Source organism: Balaenoptera ricei, chromosome 19 (genome assembly GCF_028023285.1).
Source record: "Balaenoptera ricei isolate mBalRic1 chromosome 19, mBalRic1.hap2, whole genome shotgun sequence".
NCBI lineage: Eukaryota > Metazoa > Chordata > Mammalia > Artiodactyla > Balaenopteridae > Balaenoptera > Balaenoptera ricei.
The window spans coordinates 50,120,844-50,138,363 of NC_082657.1; the positions used below are offsets into that span (position 1 = coordinate 50,120,844).

Here is a 17,520-nt window from a genome sequence, read left to right on the forward strand (position 1 = left end):
GGCAAAAGAAAAGATAGTTGAAAGTGCTGATGGCCCAGGCAAGATGTGAAGCCATAACTTCACGGTTGTAAGATTTCCCTAAGCAGCCCCTGGCAGCCCTTATTCAGAGGCAGAGAGAGAAGTTGTCATCATTGCAGGTGTGGGGGTGTGCTCGGAACAAGGGTCAAGGGAGTTGAGAGTGGCATCAGTATAGGAAATCTGGCCTAGGTAGAGAAGGAATTAAAAGAAGGACAATAGAATGGGAGAAATAGGAAGAGTAAAAGGGTCTGTGGGTCTTGCTTCAGTCTGAGAGTGCTGTATAGGGGGAATGGGAGAGGTAGACATTTCAGAGAAGGTTGCTGAGGTGAATGGAGCAGAAGAGAGGAGAATCACACGTGTTGGATGGGGCAGGTGAATGGAGGGTTGGTGGGGCAAGTAGATGGTAGAGCACTGGATGGGGCATGTGAACAGAGTGGAGGTGAAGGTCTTTGTGTAAGAGGAGGTAGGCTGGTTGGATGGGGCATCCATGGGGTGGGATTTATGCCAGATGGTGTCACATGATCTTCACTTCAGTTGCATGTTCTTCTAGCACCTTGAAAACTGAAACCATTGACTCAGTTTCTTCTGGAGCATCATCCTTTTAATCCTCTTCTCCAAGATCTAATATAATATTCTTTACTTAGATGTTTATGGATGAACTGAACCCATATATTTCTTAAATAGGGTATCATGGGAAATGATTTTCTTTGGTTCGTTTCTGCCAATCTGGATAGTAAAGTGAAGCTTTTTAGAACATAACAAAGGCAGCAGAAAATCCCGATTCTGACTCCTCTCTAAATAGGAACTTGAAACCTGTTCAATATCACAGTAGAAATCAGAGCTCAAAGACCTGCACATGTGTCTGCACATGTGTCTGCCTGCATTTCACTGCACATGTGTCTGCCTGCATTGCTCCAGTGTTACAGGATCAAGTGGTTTGGACAGCTGTCGCCTTGTCAGAGTGCTTTTCCTAGAGATGGCTGTTTGGTTTTCTTGAAGCTCTCCTAAAGCATGAACTCTTCAATGATGGAAATTTTAGTCATGGTGCAAATGGGAAGAAATGTGTACTATGTCACATGATGAAGAAATGACCTGTCATATAAGGTCATATATTTATAAATCACCTTGTTCCAGGAAAACACCAGTTTGAAATCCTAATCTTTTGAATATTTAATCCAACACCCTGGCTCTTCAATTCCACGGCCTCCTCAGCTACTCACTCCCGTGGTCATATTCTAGACCTTATTCACTGTGACCTGTAGACTCGTGATCGCTACATCACACATCCTACTTTTTGACAACCATCTTCTAACTTTCCAGATGACTTATTCTGGTAAATAATGTGTCCCAGTGAAACCTCCAGTTCACATCTTCACTGCCTACCAACCCCTTCATTTCCTTTCTTACTCAGTTTGGATTCACGGTCCATCACTATAGGTGCTCCCTTTCCCATTCCCCTTCATCGTACTCTCAATTCTCCACCTCCTCCATGCAGGGCAGTTGAACATAGCTAGAGAAAACTTTCATCTCTCCTGAATGGTCTTAATTTAAATGTAAGACCACAGGGATTGGAACCAAGATGGCGGAGTAGAAGGACATGCTCTCACTCCCTCTTGCGAGAACACCAGAATCACAACTAGCTGCTGGACAATCATCGACAGGAAGACACTGGAACTCACCAAAATGATACCCCACATCCAAAGACAAAGGAGAAGCCACAATGAGACGGTAGGAGGGGCACAATCACAGTAAAATCAAATCCCATAACTGCTGGGTGGGTGACTCACAGACTGGAGAACACTTATACCACAGAAGTCCACCCACTGGAGTGAAGGTTCTGAGCCCCACGTCAGGCTTCCCAACCTGGGGGTCCGGCAATGGGAGGAAGAATTCCTAGAGAATCAGACTTTGAAGGCCACTGAGATTTGATTGCAGGACTTCAACAGAACTGGGGGAAACAGAGACTCCACTCTTGGAGGGCACACACAAAGTAGTGTGCGCGTCGGGACCCAGGGGAAGGAGCAGTGACCCCAGGGGAGACTGAACCAGACCTACCTGCTGGTGTTGGAGGGTCTCCTGCAGAGGCAGGGGCTGGATGTGGCTCACAGTGAGGACAAGGACACTGGCAGCAGAAGTTCTGGGAAGTACTACTTGGCGTGAGACCTCCCAGAGTCCGCCATTAGCCCCACCAAAGAGCCCAGGTAGGCTCCAGTGTTGGGTTGCCTCAGGCCAAACAACCAACAGGGAGGGAACCCAGCCCCACCCATCAACAGTCAAGTGGATTAAAGTTTTACTGAGCTCCGCCCACCAGAGCAACAGTCAGCTCTACCCACCACCAGTCCCTCCCATCAGGAAACTTGCACAAGCCTCTTAGATAGCCTCATCCACCAGGGGGCAGACAGCAGAAGCAAGAAGAACTACAATCCTGCAGCCTGTGGAACAAAACCACATTCACAGAAAGATAGACAAGATGAAAAGGCAGAGGGCTATGTACCAGATGAAGGAACAAGATAAAACCCCAGAAAAACAACTAAATGAAGTGGAGATAGGCAACCTTCCAGAAAAAGAATTCAGAATAATGATAGTGAAGATGATCCAGGACCTCGGAAAAAGAATGGAGGCAAAGATCGAGAAGATGCAAGAAATGTTTAACAAAGACCTAGAAGAATTAAAGAACAAAGAAACAGAGATGAACAATACAATAACTGAAATGAAGACTACACTAGAAGGAATCAATAACAGAATAACTGAGGCAGAGGAACGGATAAGTGACCTGGAAGACAGAATGGTGGAATTCACTGCTGCGGAACAGAATAAAGAAAAAACAATGAAAAGAAATGAAGACAGCCTAAGAGACCTCTGGGACAACATTAACTGCAACAGCATTCACATTATAGGGGTCCCAGAAGGAGAAGAGAGAGAGAAAGAACCAGAGAAAATATTTGAAGACATTATAGTCGAAAACTTCCCTAAAATGGGGAAGGAAATAGCCACCCAGTCCAGGAAGCACAGAGAGTCCCACACAGGATAAACCCAAGGAGAAACATGCCGAGACACATAGTAATCAAACTGGCAAAAATGAAAGACAAAGAAAAATTATTGAAAGCAGCAAGGGAAAAACGACAAATAACATACAAGGGAACTCCCATAAGGTTAACAGCTGATTTCTCAGCAGAAACTCTACAAGCCAGGAGGGAGTGGCATGATATACTTAAAGTGATGAAAGGGAAGAACCTACAACCAAGATTACTCTACCTGGCAAGGATCTCATTCAGAATCGATGGAGAAATCAAAAGCTTTACAGACAAGCAAAAGCTAAGAGAATTCAGCACCACCAAACCAGCTCTACAACAAATCCTAAAGGAACTTCTCTAAGTGGGAAGCACAAGAGAAGAAAAGGACCTACAAAAACAAACCCAAAACAATTAAGAAAATGGTCATAGGAACATACATATCGATAATTACCTTCAACGTGAATGGATTAAATGCTCCAACCAAAAGACACAGGCTTGCTGAATGGATACAAAAACAAGACCCATATATATGCTGTCTACAAGAGACCCACTTCAGAGCTAGGGACACATACAGACTGAAAGTGAGGGGATGGAAAAAGATATTCCATGCAAATGGAAATCAAAAGAAAGCTGGAGTAGCAATTCTCATATCAGACAAAATAGACTTTAAAATAAAGAATGTTACAAGAGATAAGGAAGGACACTACATAATGATCAAGGGATCAATCTAAGAAGAAGATACAACAATTATAAATATATATGCACCCAACATAGGAACACCTCAATACATAAGGCAACTGCTAACAGCTATAAAAGAGGAAGTCGACAGTAACACAATAATAGTGGGGGACTTTAACACCTCACTTACGCCAATGGACAGATCATCCAAAATGAAAATAAATAAGGAAACAGAAGTTTTATACATTTTTAAAAAAATTATTAGCACCTTTAATTATTATTTATTTATTTATTTGGCTGTGTTGGGTCTTCGTTTCTGTGCGAGGGCTTACTCTAGTTGCAGCAAGCAGGGGCCACTCTTCTTCACGGTGCACGGGCCTCTCACTATCACGGCCTCTCTTGTTGCGGAGCACAGGCTCCAGACGCGCAGGCTCAGGAGTTGTGGCTCACTGGCCTAGTTGCTCCGTGACATGTGGGATTTTCCCAGACCAGGGCTCGAACCTGTGTCCCCTGCATTAGCAGGCAGATTCTCAACCACTGCACCACCAGGGAAGCCCAGGAAACAGAAGTTTTAAATGACACAATAGACCAGATAGATTTAATTGATATTTATGGGACATTCCATCCAAAAACAGCAGATTACACTTTCTTCTCAAGTGCACATGGAACATTCTCCAGGACAGATCACATCTTGGGTCACAAATCAAGCCTCAGTAAATTTAAGAAAATTGAAATCATATCAAGCATCTTTTCTGACCACAACGCTATGAGATTAGAAATGAATTACAGGGAAAAAAACGTAAAAAAATACAAACACATGGAGGCTAAACAATACGCTACTAAATAACCAAGAGATCACTGAAGAAATCAAAGAGGAAATCAAAAAATACCTAGAGACAAATGACAATGAAAACACGACGACCCAAAACCTATTGGATGCAACAAAAGCAGTTCTAAGAGGGAAGTTTATAGCTATACAAGCTCTACCTCAAGAAACAGAAAAATCTCAAATAAACAATCTAACCTTACACCTAAAGGAACTAGAGAAAGAAGAACAAACAAAACCCAAAGTTAGCAGAAGGCAAGAAATCATAAAGATCAGATCAGAAATAAATGAAATAGAAACAAAGAAAACAATAGCAAAGATCAATAAAACTAAAAGCTGGTTCTTTGAGAAGATAAACAAAATTGATAAACCATTAGCCAGACTCATCAAGAAAAAGAGGGAGAGGACTCAAATCAATAAAATTAGAAATGAAAAAAGAGAAGTTACAACAGACACTGCAGAAATACAAAGCATGCTAAGAGACTACTACAAGCAACTCTATGCCAATAAAATGGACAACCTGGAAGAAATGGACAAATTCTTAGAAAGGTATAACCTTCCAAGACTGAACCAGGAAGAAATAGAAAATATGAACAGACCAATCACAAGTAATGTAATTGAAACTGTGATTAAAATCTTCCAACAAACAAAAGTCCAGGACCAGATGGCTTCACAGGTGAATTCTATCAAACATTTAGAGAAGAGCTAACACCCATCCTTCTCAAACTATTCCAAAAAATTGCAGAGGAAGGAACACTCCCAAACTCATTCTATGAGGCCACCATCACCCTGATGCCAAAACCAGACAAAGATATTACAAAAAAAGAAAATTACAGACCAATATCACTGATGAATATAGATGCAAAAATCCTCAACAAAATACTAGCGAACAGAATCCAAGAAGACATTAAAAGGATCATACACCATGATCAAGTGGGATTTATCCCATGGATGCAAGGATTCTTCAATATACGCAGATCAATCAACGTGATACACCATATTAACAAATTGAAGAATAAAAACCATATGATCATCTCAATAGATGCAGAAAAAGCTTTTGACAAAATTCAACACCGATTTGTGATAAAAAAACTCTCCAGAAAGTGGGCATAGAGGGAACCTACCTCAACATAATAAAGGCCATATACAACAAACCCACAGCAAACATCATTCTCAAACGTGAAAAACTGAAAGCATTTCCTCTAAGATCAGGAACAAGACAAGGTTGTCCACTCTCGACACTATTATTCAACATAGTTTTGGAAGTCCTAGCCACGGCAATCAGAGGAGAAAAAGAAATAAAAGGAATACAAGTTGGAAAAGAAGAAGTAAAACTGTCACTGTTTGCAGATGACATGATACTATACATAGAGAATCCTAAAGATGCCACCAGAAAACTACTAGAGCTAATCAATGAATTTGGTAAAGTTGCGGGATACAAAATTAATGCAGAGAAATCTCTTGCATTCCTATACACTAATGATGAAAAATCTGAAAGAGAAATTAAAGCAACACTCCCATTTACCATTGCAACAAAAAGATTAAAATACCTAGGAATAAACCTACCTGGGGAGACAAAAGACCTGTATGCAGAAAACTATAAGACACTGATGAAAGAAATTAAAGATGATACCAACAGATGGAGAGATGTAGCATGTTCTTGAATTGGAAGAATCAATATTGTGAAAATGACTATACTACCCAAAGCAATCTACAGATTCAATGCAATCCCTATCAAATTACCAATGGCATTATTTTCAGAATTAGAACAAAAAATCTTAAAATCTGTATGGAGACTCAAGAGACCCTGAATAGCCAAAGCAGTCTTGAGGGAAAAAAACGGAGCTGGAGGAATCAGACTCCCTGACTTCAGACTATACTACAAAGCTACAGTAATCAAGACAATATGGTACTGGCACAAAAACAGAAACACAGATCAATGGAACAAGACAGAAAGCCCAGAGATAAACCCATGCACCTATGGTCAACTAATGAATGACAAAGGAGGCAAGGATATACAATGGAGAAAAGACAGTCTCTTCAATAAGTGGTGCTGGGAAAACTGGACAGCTACATGGAAAAGAATGAAATTAGAACACTCCCTAACACCATACACAAAAATAAACTCAAAAATGGATTAGAGACCTAAATGTAAGACTGGACACTATAAAAGTCTTAGAGGAAAACATAGGAAGAACACTCTTTGACATAAATCACAGCAAGATCTTTTTTGATCCACCTCCTAGAGTAATGGAAATAAAAACAAAAATAAACAAATGGGACCTAATGAAACTTCAGAGCTTTTGCACAGCAAAGGAAACCATAAACAAAACGAAAAGACAACCCTCAGAATGGGAGAAAATATTTGGAAACGAATCAACGGACAAAGGATTAATCTCCAAAATATATAAACAGCTTATGCAGCTCAATATTAATAAAACAAACAAACCAATCCAAAAATGAGCAGAAGACCTAAATAGACATTTCTCCAAAGAAGATATACAGATGGCCAAGAGGCACATGAAAAGCTGCTCAACATCACTAATTATTAGAGAAATGCAAATCAAAACTACAATGAGGTATCACCTCACACCAGTTAGAATGGGCATCATCAGAAAATCTACAAACAACAAATGCTGGAGAGGGTGTGGAGAAAAGGGAACCCTCTTGCCCTGTTGGTGGCAATGTAAATTGATACAGCCACTATGGAGAACAGTATGGAGGTTCCTTAAAAAACTAAAAATAGAATTACCATATGATCCAGCAATCCCACTACTGGGCATATACCCAGAGAAAACCATAATTCAAAAAGACACATGCACCCCAGTGTTCATTGCAGCACTATTTACAATAGCCAGGTCATGGAAGCAACCTGAATGCCCATCGACAGACGAATGGATAAAGAAGAAGTGGTACATATATACAATGGAATATTACTCAGCCATAAAAAGGAACGAAATTGGGTCATTTGTTGAGACGTGGATGGATCTAGAGACTGTCATACTGAGTGAAGTAAGTCAGAAAGAGAAAAACAAATATCGTATATTAACGCATGTATGTGGAACCTAGAAAATGGTACAGATGAACCGGTTTGCAGGGCAGAAATTGAGACACAGATGTAGAGAACAAACGTATGGACACCAAGGGTGGAAAGTGGCAGGGGGTGGTGGTGGTGGTGTGCTGAATTGGGCGATTGGGATTGACATGTATACACTGATGTGTATAAAATTGATGACTAATAAGAACCTGCTGTATAAAAAAATAAATTAAATTTAAAAATTAAATAATTAAATAAATTTAAGACCACAAATCTCAAGTGGACCCTCAGATCTGCCCTAGTACATTTGCCATCCATCTCTTCAAGATAGCTGTTTTATTGCCATTTCCACTCTCCAAACCTCTAAGACACTTGCCTCTTTCTCATTCTCAGCTACTGATCTCTCTTCTGACCTCATGGAGTGCACAGCAGCAACCAGAAGACAACCACCTTATCCTCCCACCACCAAGCCTACCAGCCAACCTTCATTCTAACCTGGTGCTATGCCTTCCCTGCACCTGAGTAACTGCCCCTGCTCTCATCCAAAGCCTACCCCTGCACATGGGCACTGGACTCCACCCCTTCTCTCTCATTCAAGGGCTAAATCCCTGCAGTTGTGTCCCGTCTCATTTGTTTTTTCTCCCGTCTGTTGAATCCTTCCTATCATCGTCTATGCGTGCTGTATTACCTCCCATCTTTAAAATACTTTCCCACAGCCCCAGATCCCCCTACAGGTATTACCTCATCTCTCAGCTCCTCTCCATAGCTATTCCTCCAAAGGGTTGCTGGATGATTGCCTCCTTGTCCTCTCCACCATTCTCTCTTCCACCTATTCCAGTGAGCCTTTGTCCTCACCACTCCACTGGCTACTCTTCTCAAGGTCATTGGCATTCATCTTGTCCAATCCAGTGGCCAGTTTTCTGTCCTCATCTCACGTGACCTCTTTGGCAGCTGATAACCCCCTCCTCCTGGAAACGCTCTCTTTACTTGGATTTCAGAACACCATACGCTTCTACTTTCCCGTCTACCTCATTAATGACTCCCTCCACTCCTCCAGTTTCTCCATCTCCTCCAGATTCCTAGGTTTTCAGAGTAGGCTAGGACTAAGTTATCTACTCTTTTCTTTATAGATGATCTCATCCACTTCATTTCTTAAATATATTTTCAGTATCCTTATGACTCTTAAATTTCTATCTCCAGCCCTAATTTCTCCCCACGCTCAGGTTCATATATCCAAACTCACATTAAATATCTCTACTGAATGGCTTCAAGATGTCTCAAAATTTATATGTCCAAAAATTGACACTTACTTTCCCCCAAAAAAAACAAAACAAGAGAAGGCAAATGTTCTTCCTTCAGTCTTTCCTGTCTTAATAAATAACTTCACCACTTTCCAGCTTACTCAGGTCAAAACTCAAGGAGTCATGCTTGATGCCTCTCTTTCTTTCATATCCCATCCCGAATCCTATTGGCTCTACTTCCAGAATATACCCTGTATCAGCCACTTCCACCATGACTGTCCTCGTCCCTGCCGCCATCATCTGCTGCCTTGACCACAGAGATATCTAGCTAACTAATCTTCCTGCTTCACTCTTGTTACTTTGTGCAGGTAGAGTGGTCTTTTAAAAAGAAAAACAGGATGATTTATCTGCCTCAAACATGCCAACAACTTCCCATAATACTTGAAATAAAATCCAAATTCCTTACCATCCTACAAGCCCTGCATGTTCTGGCCTGACTGTATCTTCGACTTTAAGCCTGACCATCTTCCCCATTGCTCACTCAGCTGCAGTCGCCCTGGGCTCCTGTGTGCTTCCCACACACCCACAGCACACTCATGATGAGGGACCTTGCTGTTCCCTTTCAGAAAGACCCGTCTCTCAGGATCTGGTCTCTAAATAGCCACTGTTAAACCCTGTCATGGTTCTTTATTCCCTTAAGAGATTGTTTTCTTCCTTGCACTCATCACTATCTGATATTATATCAGTGATTTGTATATTCATGTGCTCCTTTTCTGTCTCCCACCCCCCATTTGAACACAAGGACCACGTGGGCAGCAACACTGCCAGCCTTGTTTGTGGTTGTATCCCTGGTACTAGAGGGGTCCCTGGTGCATCCAAAGTGTTCAATAAATATTTGTTGAATGCATGAACAAATGTTTGCTGTTCGGTACACATACAAAGCACCTTCCACAGTGTTCCTGCTTGACGGTTGCAGAAGTTCTTTAAGTGAGATAGGAGTCTTCCATTTTACAATGCAATCCCCATTTTACAGATGAGGAAATGAGACCCAGAGAGATTAGATGATTTTCCCGAGGTAACATGACTCGTAAGTGTACGAGTTGTTGGAACACCAAGCTGGGTCCTAACTCCTGATCCTTCTTTTTCTGAACAGATTTCCTCCAGCCCTCTCCCCTCGGGACCCACGCAGCGCCGGCTCAGCGTCAGCGCCAGTATTGGAGGTGATACCGGGCTTCTGAGCTGCGTGCTCCCTGAGGAGCTCTTCACTCAGATCCTGGCCGAGCGTATTCAGGTACGTCCACACCCACCTGCACAGAGATGCAGGGCTCACACATCGTCCCCATGCTGTGAGCTGAGATTCTCAGCCATCACCCACCCACAGCAGCTCAGAACCCAGGGGTCTTGGAGAGGAAAGATGGGTTTCTTCACCCTCTTTTGTCCTTTTGACACAGCCCGTGTCAGTCTCTGACCCTGGCTCAGTCTGCTGCCTGAAGCCACTCACCTTAAAGGACCAGTGGGCAGAAGGTAGCGCCTTCAAAACACACACACACACAAAGACAGACTCATGGTACAGCCCTACAGTGGTATGTTAAAAATTATAACGTGGAGCCATGAAAAGTTAGAATTTGGAGCTATGTTAATTGTGGTAAAGGTAAGTTTTCAATATGTTATTAACTGAAAAAAGCAGATTATGAAATAGTATGTAAAGCACAATTATATTTCTCTAAAAATATTTACAAATGTATATCATACACATAGTAAAAACACTTAAAGTACATGTTAACTGTGGTTATCTTTGAATAGCAAGATTATAGGTTTTTAATCTTCATACATTTCCGAATTATTTTATAATGATATATTGCTCTTAAAATCAGAAACACAATAACTGTTTCTTTTTGTTTTGATTTTTCATAAGTGGTGTACACTCAAAAGAAAACTAGATCCGCAGGATTTGGGAGGGTTTGCTGCTTATGGTTTACAGAGAACTAAATTGTTCACCGTGTCCTAGAGTTCTGTGTTTGCTTTGGTTTTCAAAAATGGGCCCCACTATTAATTGTGCATTTAAATATAACAAAATTAGACTTGACGTTCCCGGAAGAGGAGGAATGTCATCACCAGAAATGATTCGTGTTAAGGTTTGAACTCGCTACTGCATTAAAGGTACTGTTGCTCTCAGGTGATTTGAGCTAAGTGGTCTAGTAAGTGTGCAGGTGTTTCATGCACCCAAATAAAGGCTGAGAATCATTGGTAAAGCCCAAAATAAGCCAGGAGAGCTGTGCTACTCAAAGTACTGGCCTCTGATGAGATACGGAGCTTGCACTGCTTCCTTTATTGACAAAGTCTTCCTACAAGGCAAAAAAAACAGCAGCTAAACTAAATAGTGTATTTACTGATTGTAGTAGTTGATTTTCTGACACAAGATTCTTGTCTTGTCAAAAACTGGTAGGAATCAGTTCCTAGCCAGTGGTGGCGAGTCTGTGCACTACACTTTAAGTAACACTGCAGCACAGCCAAGGCTGTTCTACAATAGTTAACGTTATCAAAACCATTACACTCCAAGGCAGGAATACCACTAAGGAAGATACAAATGGCCCATCTGCTACAGCTGCCCTTGCTGCATGGGGACACCTTTCCTTTGCATCTTCCTTCCCTGTACTTCATGGATCTTCCCAGACCCTCGCTTTAACATTTAGTTTTCTTTATCTCTATAGAGACAGAATAAATCCTTTACTCTACAAATATGTATGGTGAAGATCTTTCACGACTGCTAAAATGTTTTTATTTTTCTCTCTTATTTAATTACAGCCCCTGGAATCTAGCAGGTGGAAGGGCAGTTGAATGGGATTTTCATCCGGACCCAGTAGGTCTGCAGAACCAATTGCAGCACCAGTAAAAGCACCAACAAAAGAACAAGCAACTTTTCTCCTTAGAGAACAGATGATCTTGTGGCCACAGTAACTGTCTTTGCTCTCTGGTTTCAGCTGAGTGACTGCTACCGAGGAGTGGTGTTTGACAGCCTGGAGACGCTCTTTGCTCGGAATGCGGCTGCTGCTCTCCTCTGCCTGCTGAAGGCCATTGGCACCCGGGAGCATATCTATGTCATCAACGTGGCCCAAGATTATGCAGCCATGAAGGCCCAGGAGAAAGCCAAAAAGGAGCAAGAAGGCAAGCCCATACCCTCCTAGGCTGTCCGTCCCAAGCCCTACAGGTCTTTCCTTTAAACAGAGCTCTAGGCTTTTTACAGTGCTTCCATGCCGTGGCTTACATGAAACTATTACATTTGCCATCTCATTGGCACCCCACCTCTGCCCTGGAAGGTGGCTGGGAGTTCTTATTTCTACTTTGCATGTGAGCAAACTGAGACACAAGTGACCTGTTGAGAGATTATAGAAGGAAGGATGAACCCAGATCTTCTGACTGCAGGCACCTTCCTCTTTCCCCCGACATCACACTGCATCCCTTCATCTTCTCTGTAATTACAGCCTATCTGAGGCAACCCGATCACAGGTCCCATCCTGACTCAGTTGACGCATTAGCTTGTCGGTTTTGTTTAAGTCAACTGTGCATTTCCTGTAAGACCAGAGGTGCTGATCACTTTATGAAACAATTTCTACATTTTAGTCTACTGTGTACCAGGCACTGCAGCAGACATGGTGTACACTGTAAATGTCTTTAAATGACACTTTGGGTCATTTAATCCTCACAACAACCCTATGAAGATTACTGCCCCGATTCTACAGATGAGGAAAATGAGGCTCAGAGGTATCCAAAGTCTTGTGTAAGGTCACATCGCAAATCAGTAAGGTCTGTGTAACTCTGAACCCTTTTCTTTTTTGTCATTACATCAGTGGCCTGGAAAAAATTTTCAACGATTGAAAAATACATACACACACACAAAGAAAGTAATGTTAGCTTAAGTTCCCAGTTTAGTCAGAAGCAGACCCAGCTGGCCACATCACTGCCCTTCCTCACTCAGCCTTACTTCTCTCTTCTAGAACGATCTACACCAATCATAATGCTTTTCCATTTAAGGAAACATTTGCAAACACTGAGCTCTCTTAGTTCTTAAACAGAACTCAAAGACTGCCTCCTTTTATTCTCATGCAGAGAAAAATGAGAAAGAATGACCAGGCATCTCTCAGCAGTATTTCAACGTCTAGATTCCTAGTTTTCCAGAAAGCTCATTTCCCCTCAGTGATCCACTTTTGGAAAAAAGTATCTCTTTTCATTTTCTCAATCATCTGTAGATTGAAGTTTTAGTTTTTCACTGTTGCCATATGGGCTCCTATTCCCTGAATCATTTTTAAAAATCCTGAGGCAACGTACAGTAGCAATATTATTATATTAAAATCTAATTTTTATTGAACATTTATGAATGTGCCAGGCGCTGGGCTAGGTGCCTTACACGATTGCTTATGTGATCTCCACAACAGCCCTATGAAGGAGGAATTATTATTCTGATCCATTACTAGCCCTCGGTAAGTGTCAGAGAAAGAACTCAGGATGTAGATCTCCGAGCCCAAAGCTCAACCTTACAGAAATGTCAGGTGAGAATGTGGTGCCGGTGAAGGTGCAGAAGAAGCTGAGTGCCTTCGTGCCAAGTGTGAACCACACTTCAGGACATGTAGGGTGTGGAAGGCGGTCCCCCTTGGTCTGCAAATGGTTGTTTCGCCCTGAGCACTTTGGTGGCATATGCTAATAATAGGTAAAGTCAGTGGGTGGTATGTTACTTTGCTCCTATAACAAATTACCTCAGACTTGGTGACTTTACACAGATTTATTATCTTACAGTTCTGGAGGTCAGAAGTCCTAAAATTGAGGTGTCAGTAGAGCCACGTTCCTTTGGAGGCTCTAGGGGAGAATCCTTTCCCTTGCCTTTTCCAGCTTCTAGAGGCCACCTGTATTTCTAGGCTCGTGGTCCCTGCCTCACAGCTCTCTGACCCCTGCCTCCATTGTCACATCTCTGTCTCTCCCTCTGCTTCATCGTCACATCTTCTTTGGGCCTGACCCTCCTGCCTCCCTGTAGTGGACCTCTTTGATTATACTGGGCCCACTCAGATAATCCAGGATAATCTCCCCAACTCAAGGTCCTTAATTTAATCACATCTGCAGAGTCCTTTCTGCCCTGTAAGGTAGCATATTCACAGGTTCTGGGTATTAGGACGGGGACCACTTTGGGGCCTCTATTCAGCCTGCCACAGATGGAAACCAATTCGGGAACTGTGTGAATGCAGGAAACCCCACCAGCGATTAAGAATGCCGCCTGTGGCACCAGCCACCTCTCAGTGTCACACACCCTCCGCAGCCTGTTTAGGCTGAGAGCTAAACCACAGGGGAACCCTGCAGCCAAAGCTGCTGAGTGAGTTTTCCCCACCTTCCTGTTTGTTCCCCTGACAGAGCACATACGCAGGGAAGCGCTTCAGAGAGAGAAGGAGCGTCTGCAAAACATGGATGAGGAAGAATATGATGCCTTGACAGAGGAGGAGAAAATAGTGTTCAATCGAGAGGTTCAGCAGGCCCTCCGGGAGAGGAAGAGAAGGTCAGTGTCAGGGGCTTGTCAGAACGGAAGCGCAGCCCCGGGGAGCAACTTCCGTGAGGTGCACGGCCCATCCCAGAGACCATGGTCATCGGGGGTGGAGGAGCCGGGGAGCAATGGCCACAGGAGACCCGGGAGGACGAACTGCTGAGAGCAGAAACACATACCTTGCACATCCAGGGTGCTGGTTGCTGCAGCCTTGCCAGGTCTTCATTCTCCTCTCCTTCCTTCTTTCTTGGGGACAGCTGGGACTCAGGGAAAGGTTATGTAATGTGATGAGGGGAGGGGCTTCTGGCCCCTGTGCTGTCCTGGGGCTCCTGCTGGCTCCCCGTGACAACTGTGGCTCATCAACTTCTGTGCTCAGGTGTCCACAGCTGGTGACTCAGGGGACATTCTTGTGACATGGGTATGGTGGTTGCCCCCGCATAACTCAGCCATTTCTCCTCCTTCCCTGGCTACCATCTTGGCCTTTGGTGGTGCTGTCCATTCCCTGAGGTCTCACCGCCTCTGTCCCTTGATCCTCAGCCTGGGCAGTTCACCAGAGACCCTGGGCAGGCTCCCAAGCCAGTCCTCTCAGCCACCTTCTGTGCCTGTCCCTGGGGGCCACACGGGAATGACTGGATCCCCTCCACACCACCCAAGAGACTTAGGCCACTATCTCAGGTCATCTCAGATACAGGTGGGCAGCGAGAAATATGTCCCTTCTGCCCTCAGATCTTCAAACATGCCAAGGGAGGGGGCGTCTATTTCCTACCCCTCCCTAGGATTCCAAACATTGGAGGGGGAAGACCAAGATGCTTGCCTACAATTTAACCCCCTTCTGTCCTCTCCCTCCACCTCCAGACTCCTCCCACTGGCCCCAAAAGAGCTTTTATGTCCTCTGCAGTATGCAGTACATATACCCTCATCTCTTCTCCTGCATGGTCTACTGTAAACATGCCCAGTCCTCCAGAGGTATGAAAATCCCAGCTTTGGGATTTCAAAGGAGTCGCTTTTCTTTCTCATCCAGGTCATTACTTTCAGGCGTTCATCTCACAGTGGACTTAGGAAATGCAAATCTGATCCTCCAAGGTCAGCAGTGACTTGTTTGTATCACACACACACACACACACACACTAAGTCATGAAATCATGATGAGTCAGCTTCAGTGGACAGAGAGCCACAGCAGCCGGGAACAACTAGGGATTCCCAAAGATGAACATAGATGGATTTCATATCTTCAGAAATGCTATCCCTTCCACTCTTGTTTGTACTTGGTGCCCAGGCTTGGTGCCCTCTCTGCCATTAGCAGCAGGGCAAACACGTTTGAATCCATAGCTGGAAAGGAAAGAAAGAGAAGGAAAGAGAGGAATGTGGCTTTCAGCTCCAGCACCATGGCTCCGAGCTAGCCAGGGTGGGGACTGCTCTTAAAAACACCATTTCTTCTTATCTAAACCTACGACATGAGTGTAGGAAGGAAGCTGGGCCTCATCTGTACTGCTATCAGAACGATCTTTGAAAGCTGCTTTTTAAAAGTGCTAACATCAAGCTTATTTCCAGCCCTTGCCTCACTCTCCTATGAAAAGAGTTTGGAATAGAAATACAGATTAGTTGAGAATTCCTCTTAGTTGAGCTTCAATTATCAGTTTTGCTGAATGACCATTCAAAGATAGATGTGAGCCATCCTTTCCTCCTTTCTTTCCTTCTTTCCTTCTCTTCCCTCCCTTCCTTCTTCCTTCCTTCCTGTATACCCAGCTTTCTTTGTTCCTTCTTTTTATGCCCGAGAAAGCTCTGCCCCATGTTCTCCCACCAAGTGATCCCAGGCAGGGGAGGGGCTCGGGCAGGAGAGCCTCTGAACTCTGTTTTCTCTGCCTGGCTTGATGAAGGGAGCTGGAGAGACTGGCAAAGGAGATGCAGGAAAAGAAGCTACAGCAGGAGCTTGAGCGGCAGAAGGAAGAAGATGAGCTAAAACGGAGGAACAAAAAGCCAAAGCAGGGACCCGTAAAGGAGGAGCCGCCCATGAAGAAATCTCAGATACCAAGTCGGCAGGTAGCAACCCTCACTCGTCCCTTAGCAAAAGGCAGGCACAGAGTGGTCCACCACTGCAGCCGGCCAGTCAGCCCTGCACATTTCCCCTCCAAAAAACTGACCCAAGACTGTGTAGATGTTGTGGTGGTGTAGAAGGTAGGAGGAGAGGGACCAACATTCGTTGATCACTGGCTTTGTGTCCAGTGCTGTCTTATGCTTCACATATTCCTGCCCTTTTGCATCCTGCTCTTCCTCGGAGGTTCATAGACATGAACCCCATCTGAGGTTGAACAGGATAAAGCCATACCGGTTGTGCGTGAGCACAGACCTGGCTCTTTCCACTGTCCCCTGCAGTCCCCTGGATGGTGCTAAATAGGCTAGTAGGAAAGAGTTGCCTCCAGTGAGCCACCAAGTCAGTGTGTTCAACCAAGGGCTGATCCTTGACAACAGTCAAGGGAGATGCTCCAGCATAAGCTGTCCTTGTGTTTATCAGCCTGCCAAGCTCAGCTGTCACGTCTCTGCCCTCCGTGATACGGGAAGGGCAGAACAGCCAGAGCTATGCCCAGGATGGCGCTGGTGGCCGAGGGGTGTGGCTAGCTGGTGTGCACAGCGGCCGTTCCAGCACCGGGAGTTCTGAGGGTGAAACTAAAGCCAGACTCCCAGACGAGGTGCAGACTGGTCCCAGGAGGTAGACATAAGGGCAAAGGACTCAGTGTCCAGGGATCCCCATCAGGTAGAGCTCAGGAAGGAGCAGGGTCTGAGTGCACAGAACTTCAGCACCAAAACAAGCAGGCCTGGAGTTCAGACTCCTGCCACCTTCCAGGTACAAGTCCTCCCCTCAGCAGGCCTATTCGTCCACGCAAAATCCACTTCTGCTTAGAACAGGATATCCAAACAGAACTCTCGGTGTCTTGGCAGTGACCTACAGATGGGGAATAATACAGTAGGCGCCAAGCCCCTCCCCTCCCTACACAACTAAGGTGAGCCACCCCCGCCGGCAGGCAGCCTTGCCAACGGTTCTCTCCAGGCTGTAGAGAGGGACAAGTGGAGGAGGAGCTGATGCAGTGCGGTGAGGGGAATAGCCAACCTGGGCCGCTGCCTCCAAGCCTGAACTTAGGCAGGAACAGAGCTGTCACTGGGCTGTCCTGCAGACAGGGATCGTT

General features: G+C 44.3%; 1 protein-coding gene across 21 annotated transcripts in view; it reads left to right on the forward strand.

Moving 5' to 3' along the window:
* Positions 1–17,520, forward strand: part of HYDIN (HYDIN axonemal central pair apparatus protein) — a 446,648-nt gene that overhangs the window by 348,066 nt on the left and 81,062 nt on the right. For 20 of the 21 annotated variants that reach the window (XR_009499152.1, XR_009499153.1, XM_059905589.1 and 17 more), the window contains 4 exons: positions 9,968–10,105; positions 11,796–11,979; positions 14,212–14,353; positions 16,216–16,378. Coding sequence is in view for 18 of the 21 variants with exons in the window: in XM_059905589.1 (XP_059761572.1) it covers positions 9,968–10,105; positions 11,796–11,979; positions 14,212–14,353; positions 16,216–16,378 (627 nt within the window). In the remaining 3 variants the exon portion in view is untranslated. Of the gene's footprint in view, positions 1–9,967; positions 10,106–11,795; positions 11,980–14,211; positions 14,354–16,215; positions 16,379–17,520 lie in introns of those variants that run through there. The other variant, XR_009499154.1, reaches the window with a different exon arrangement.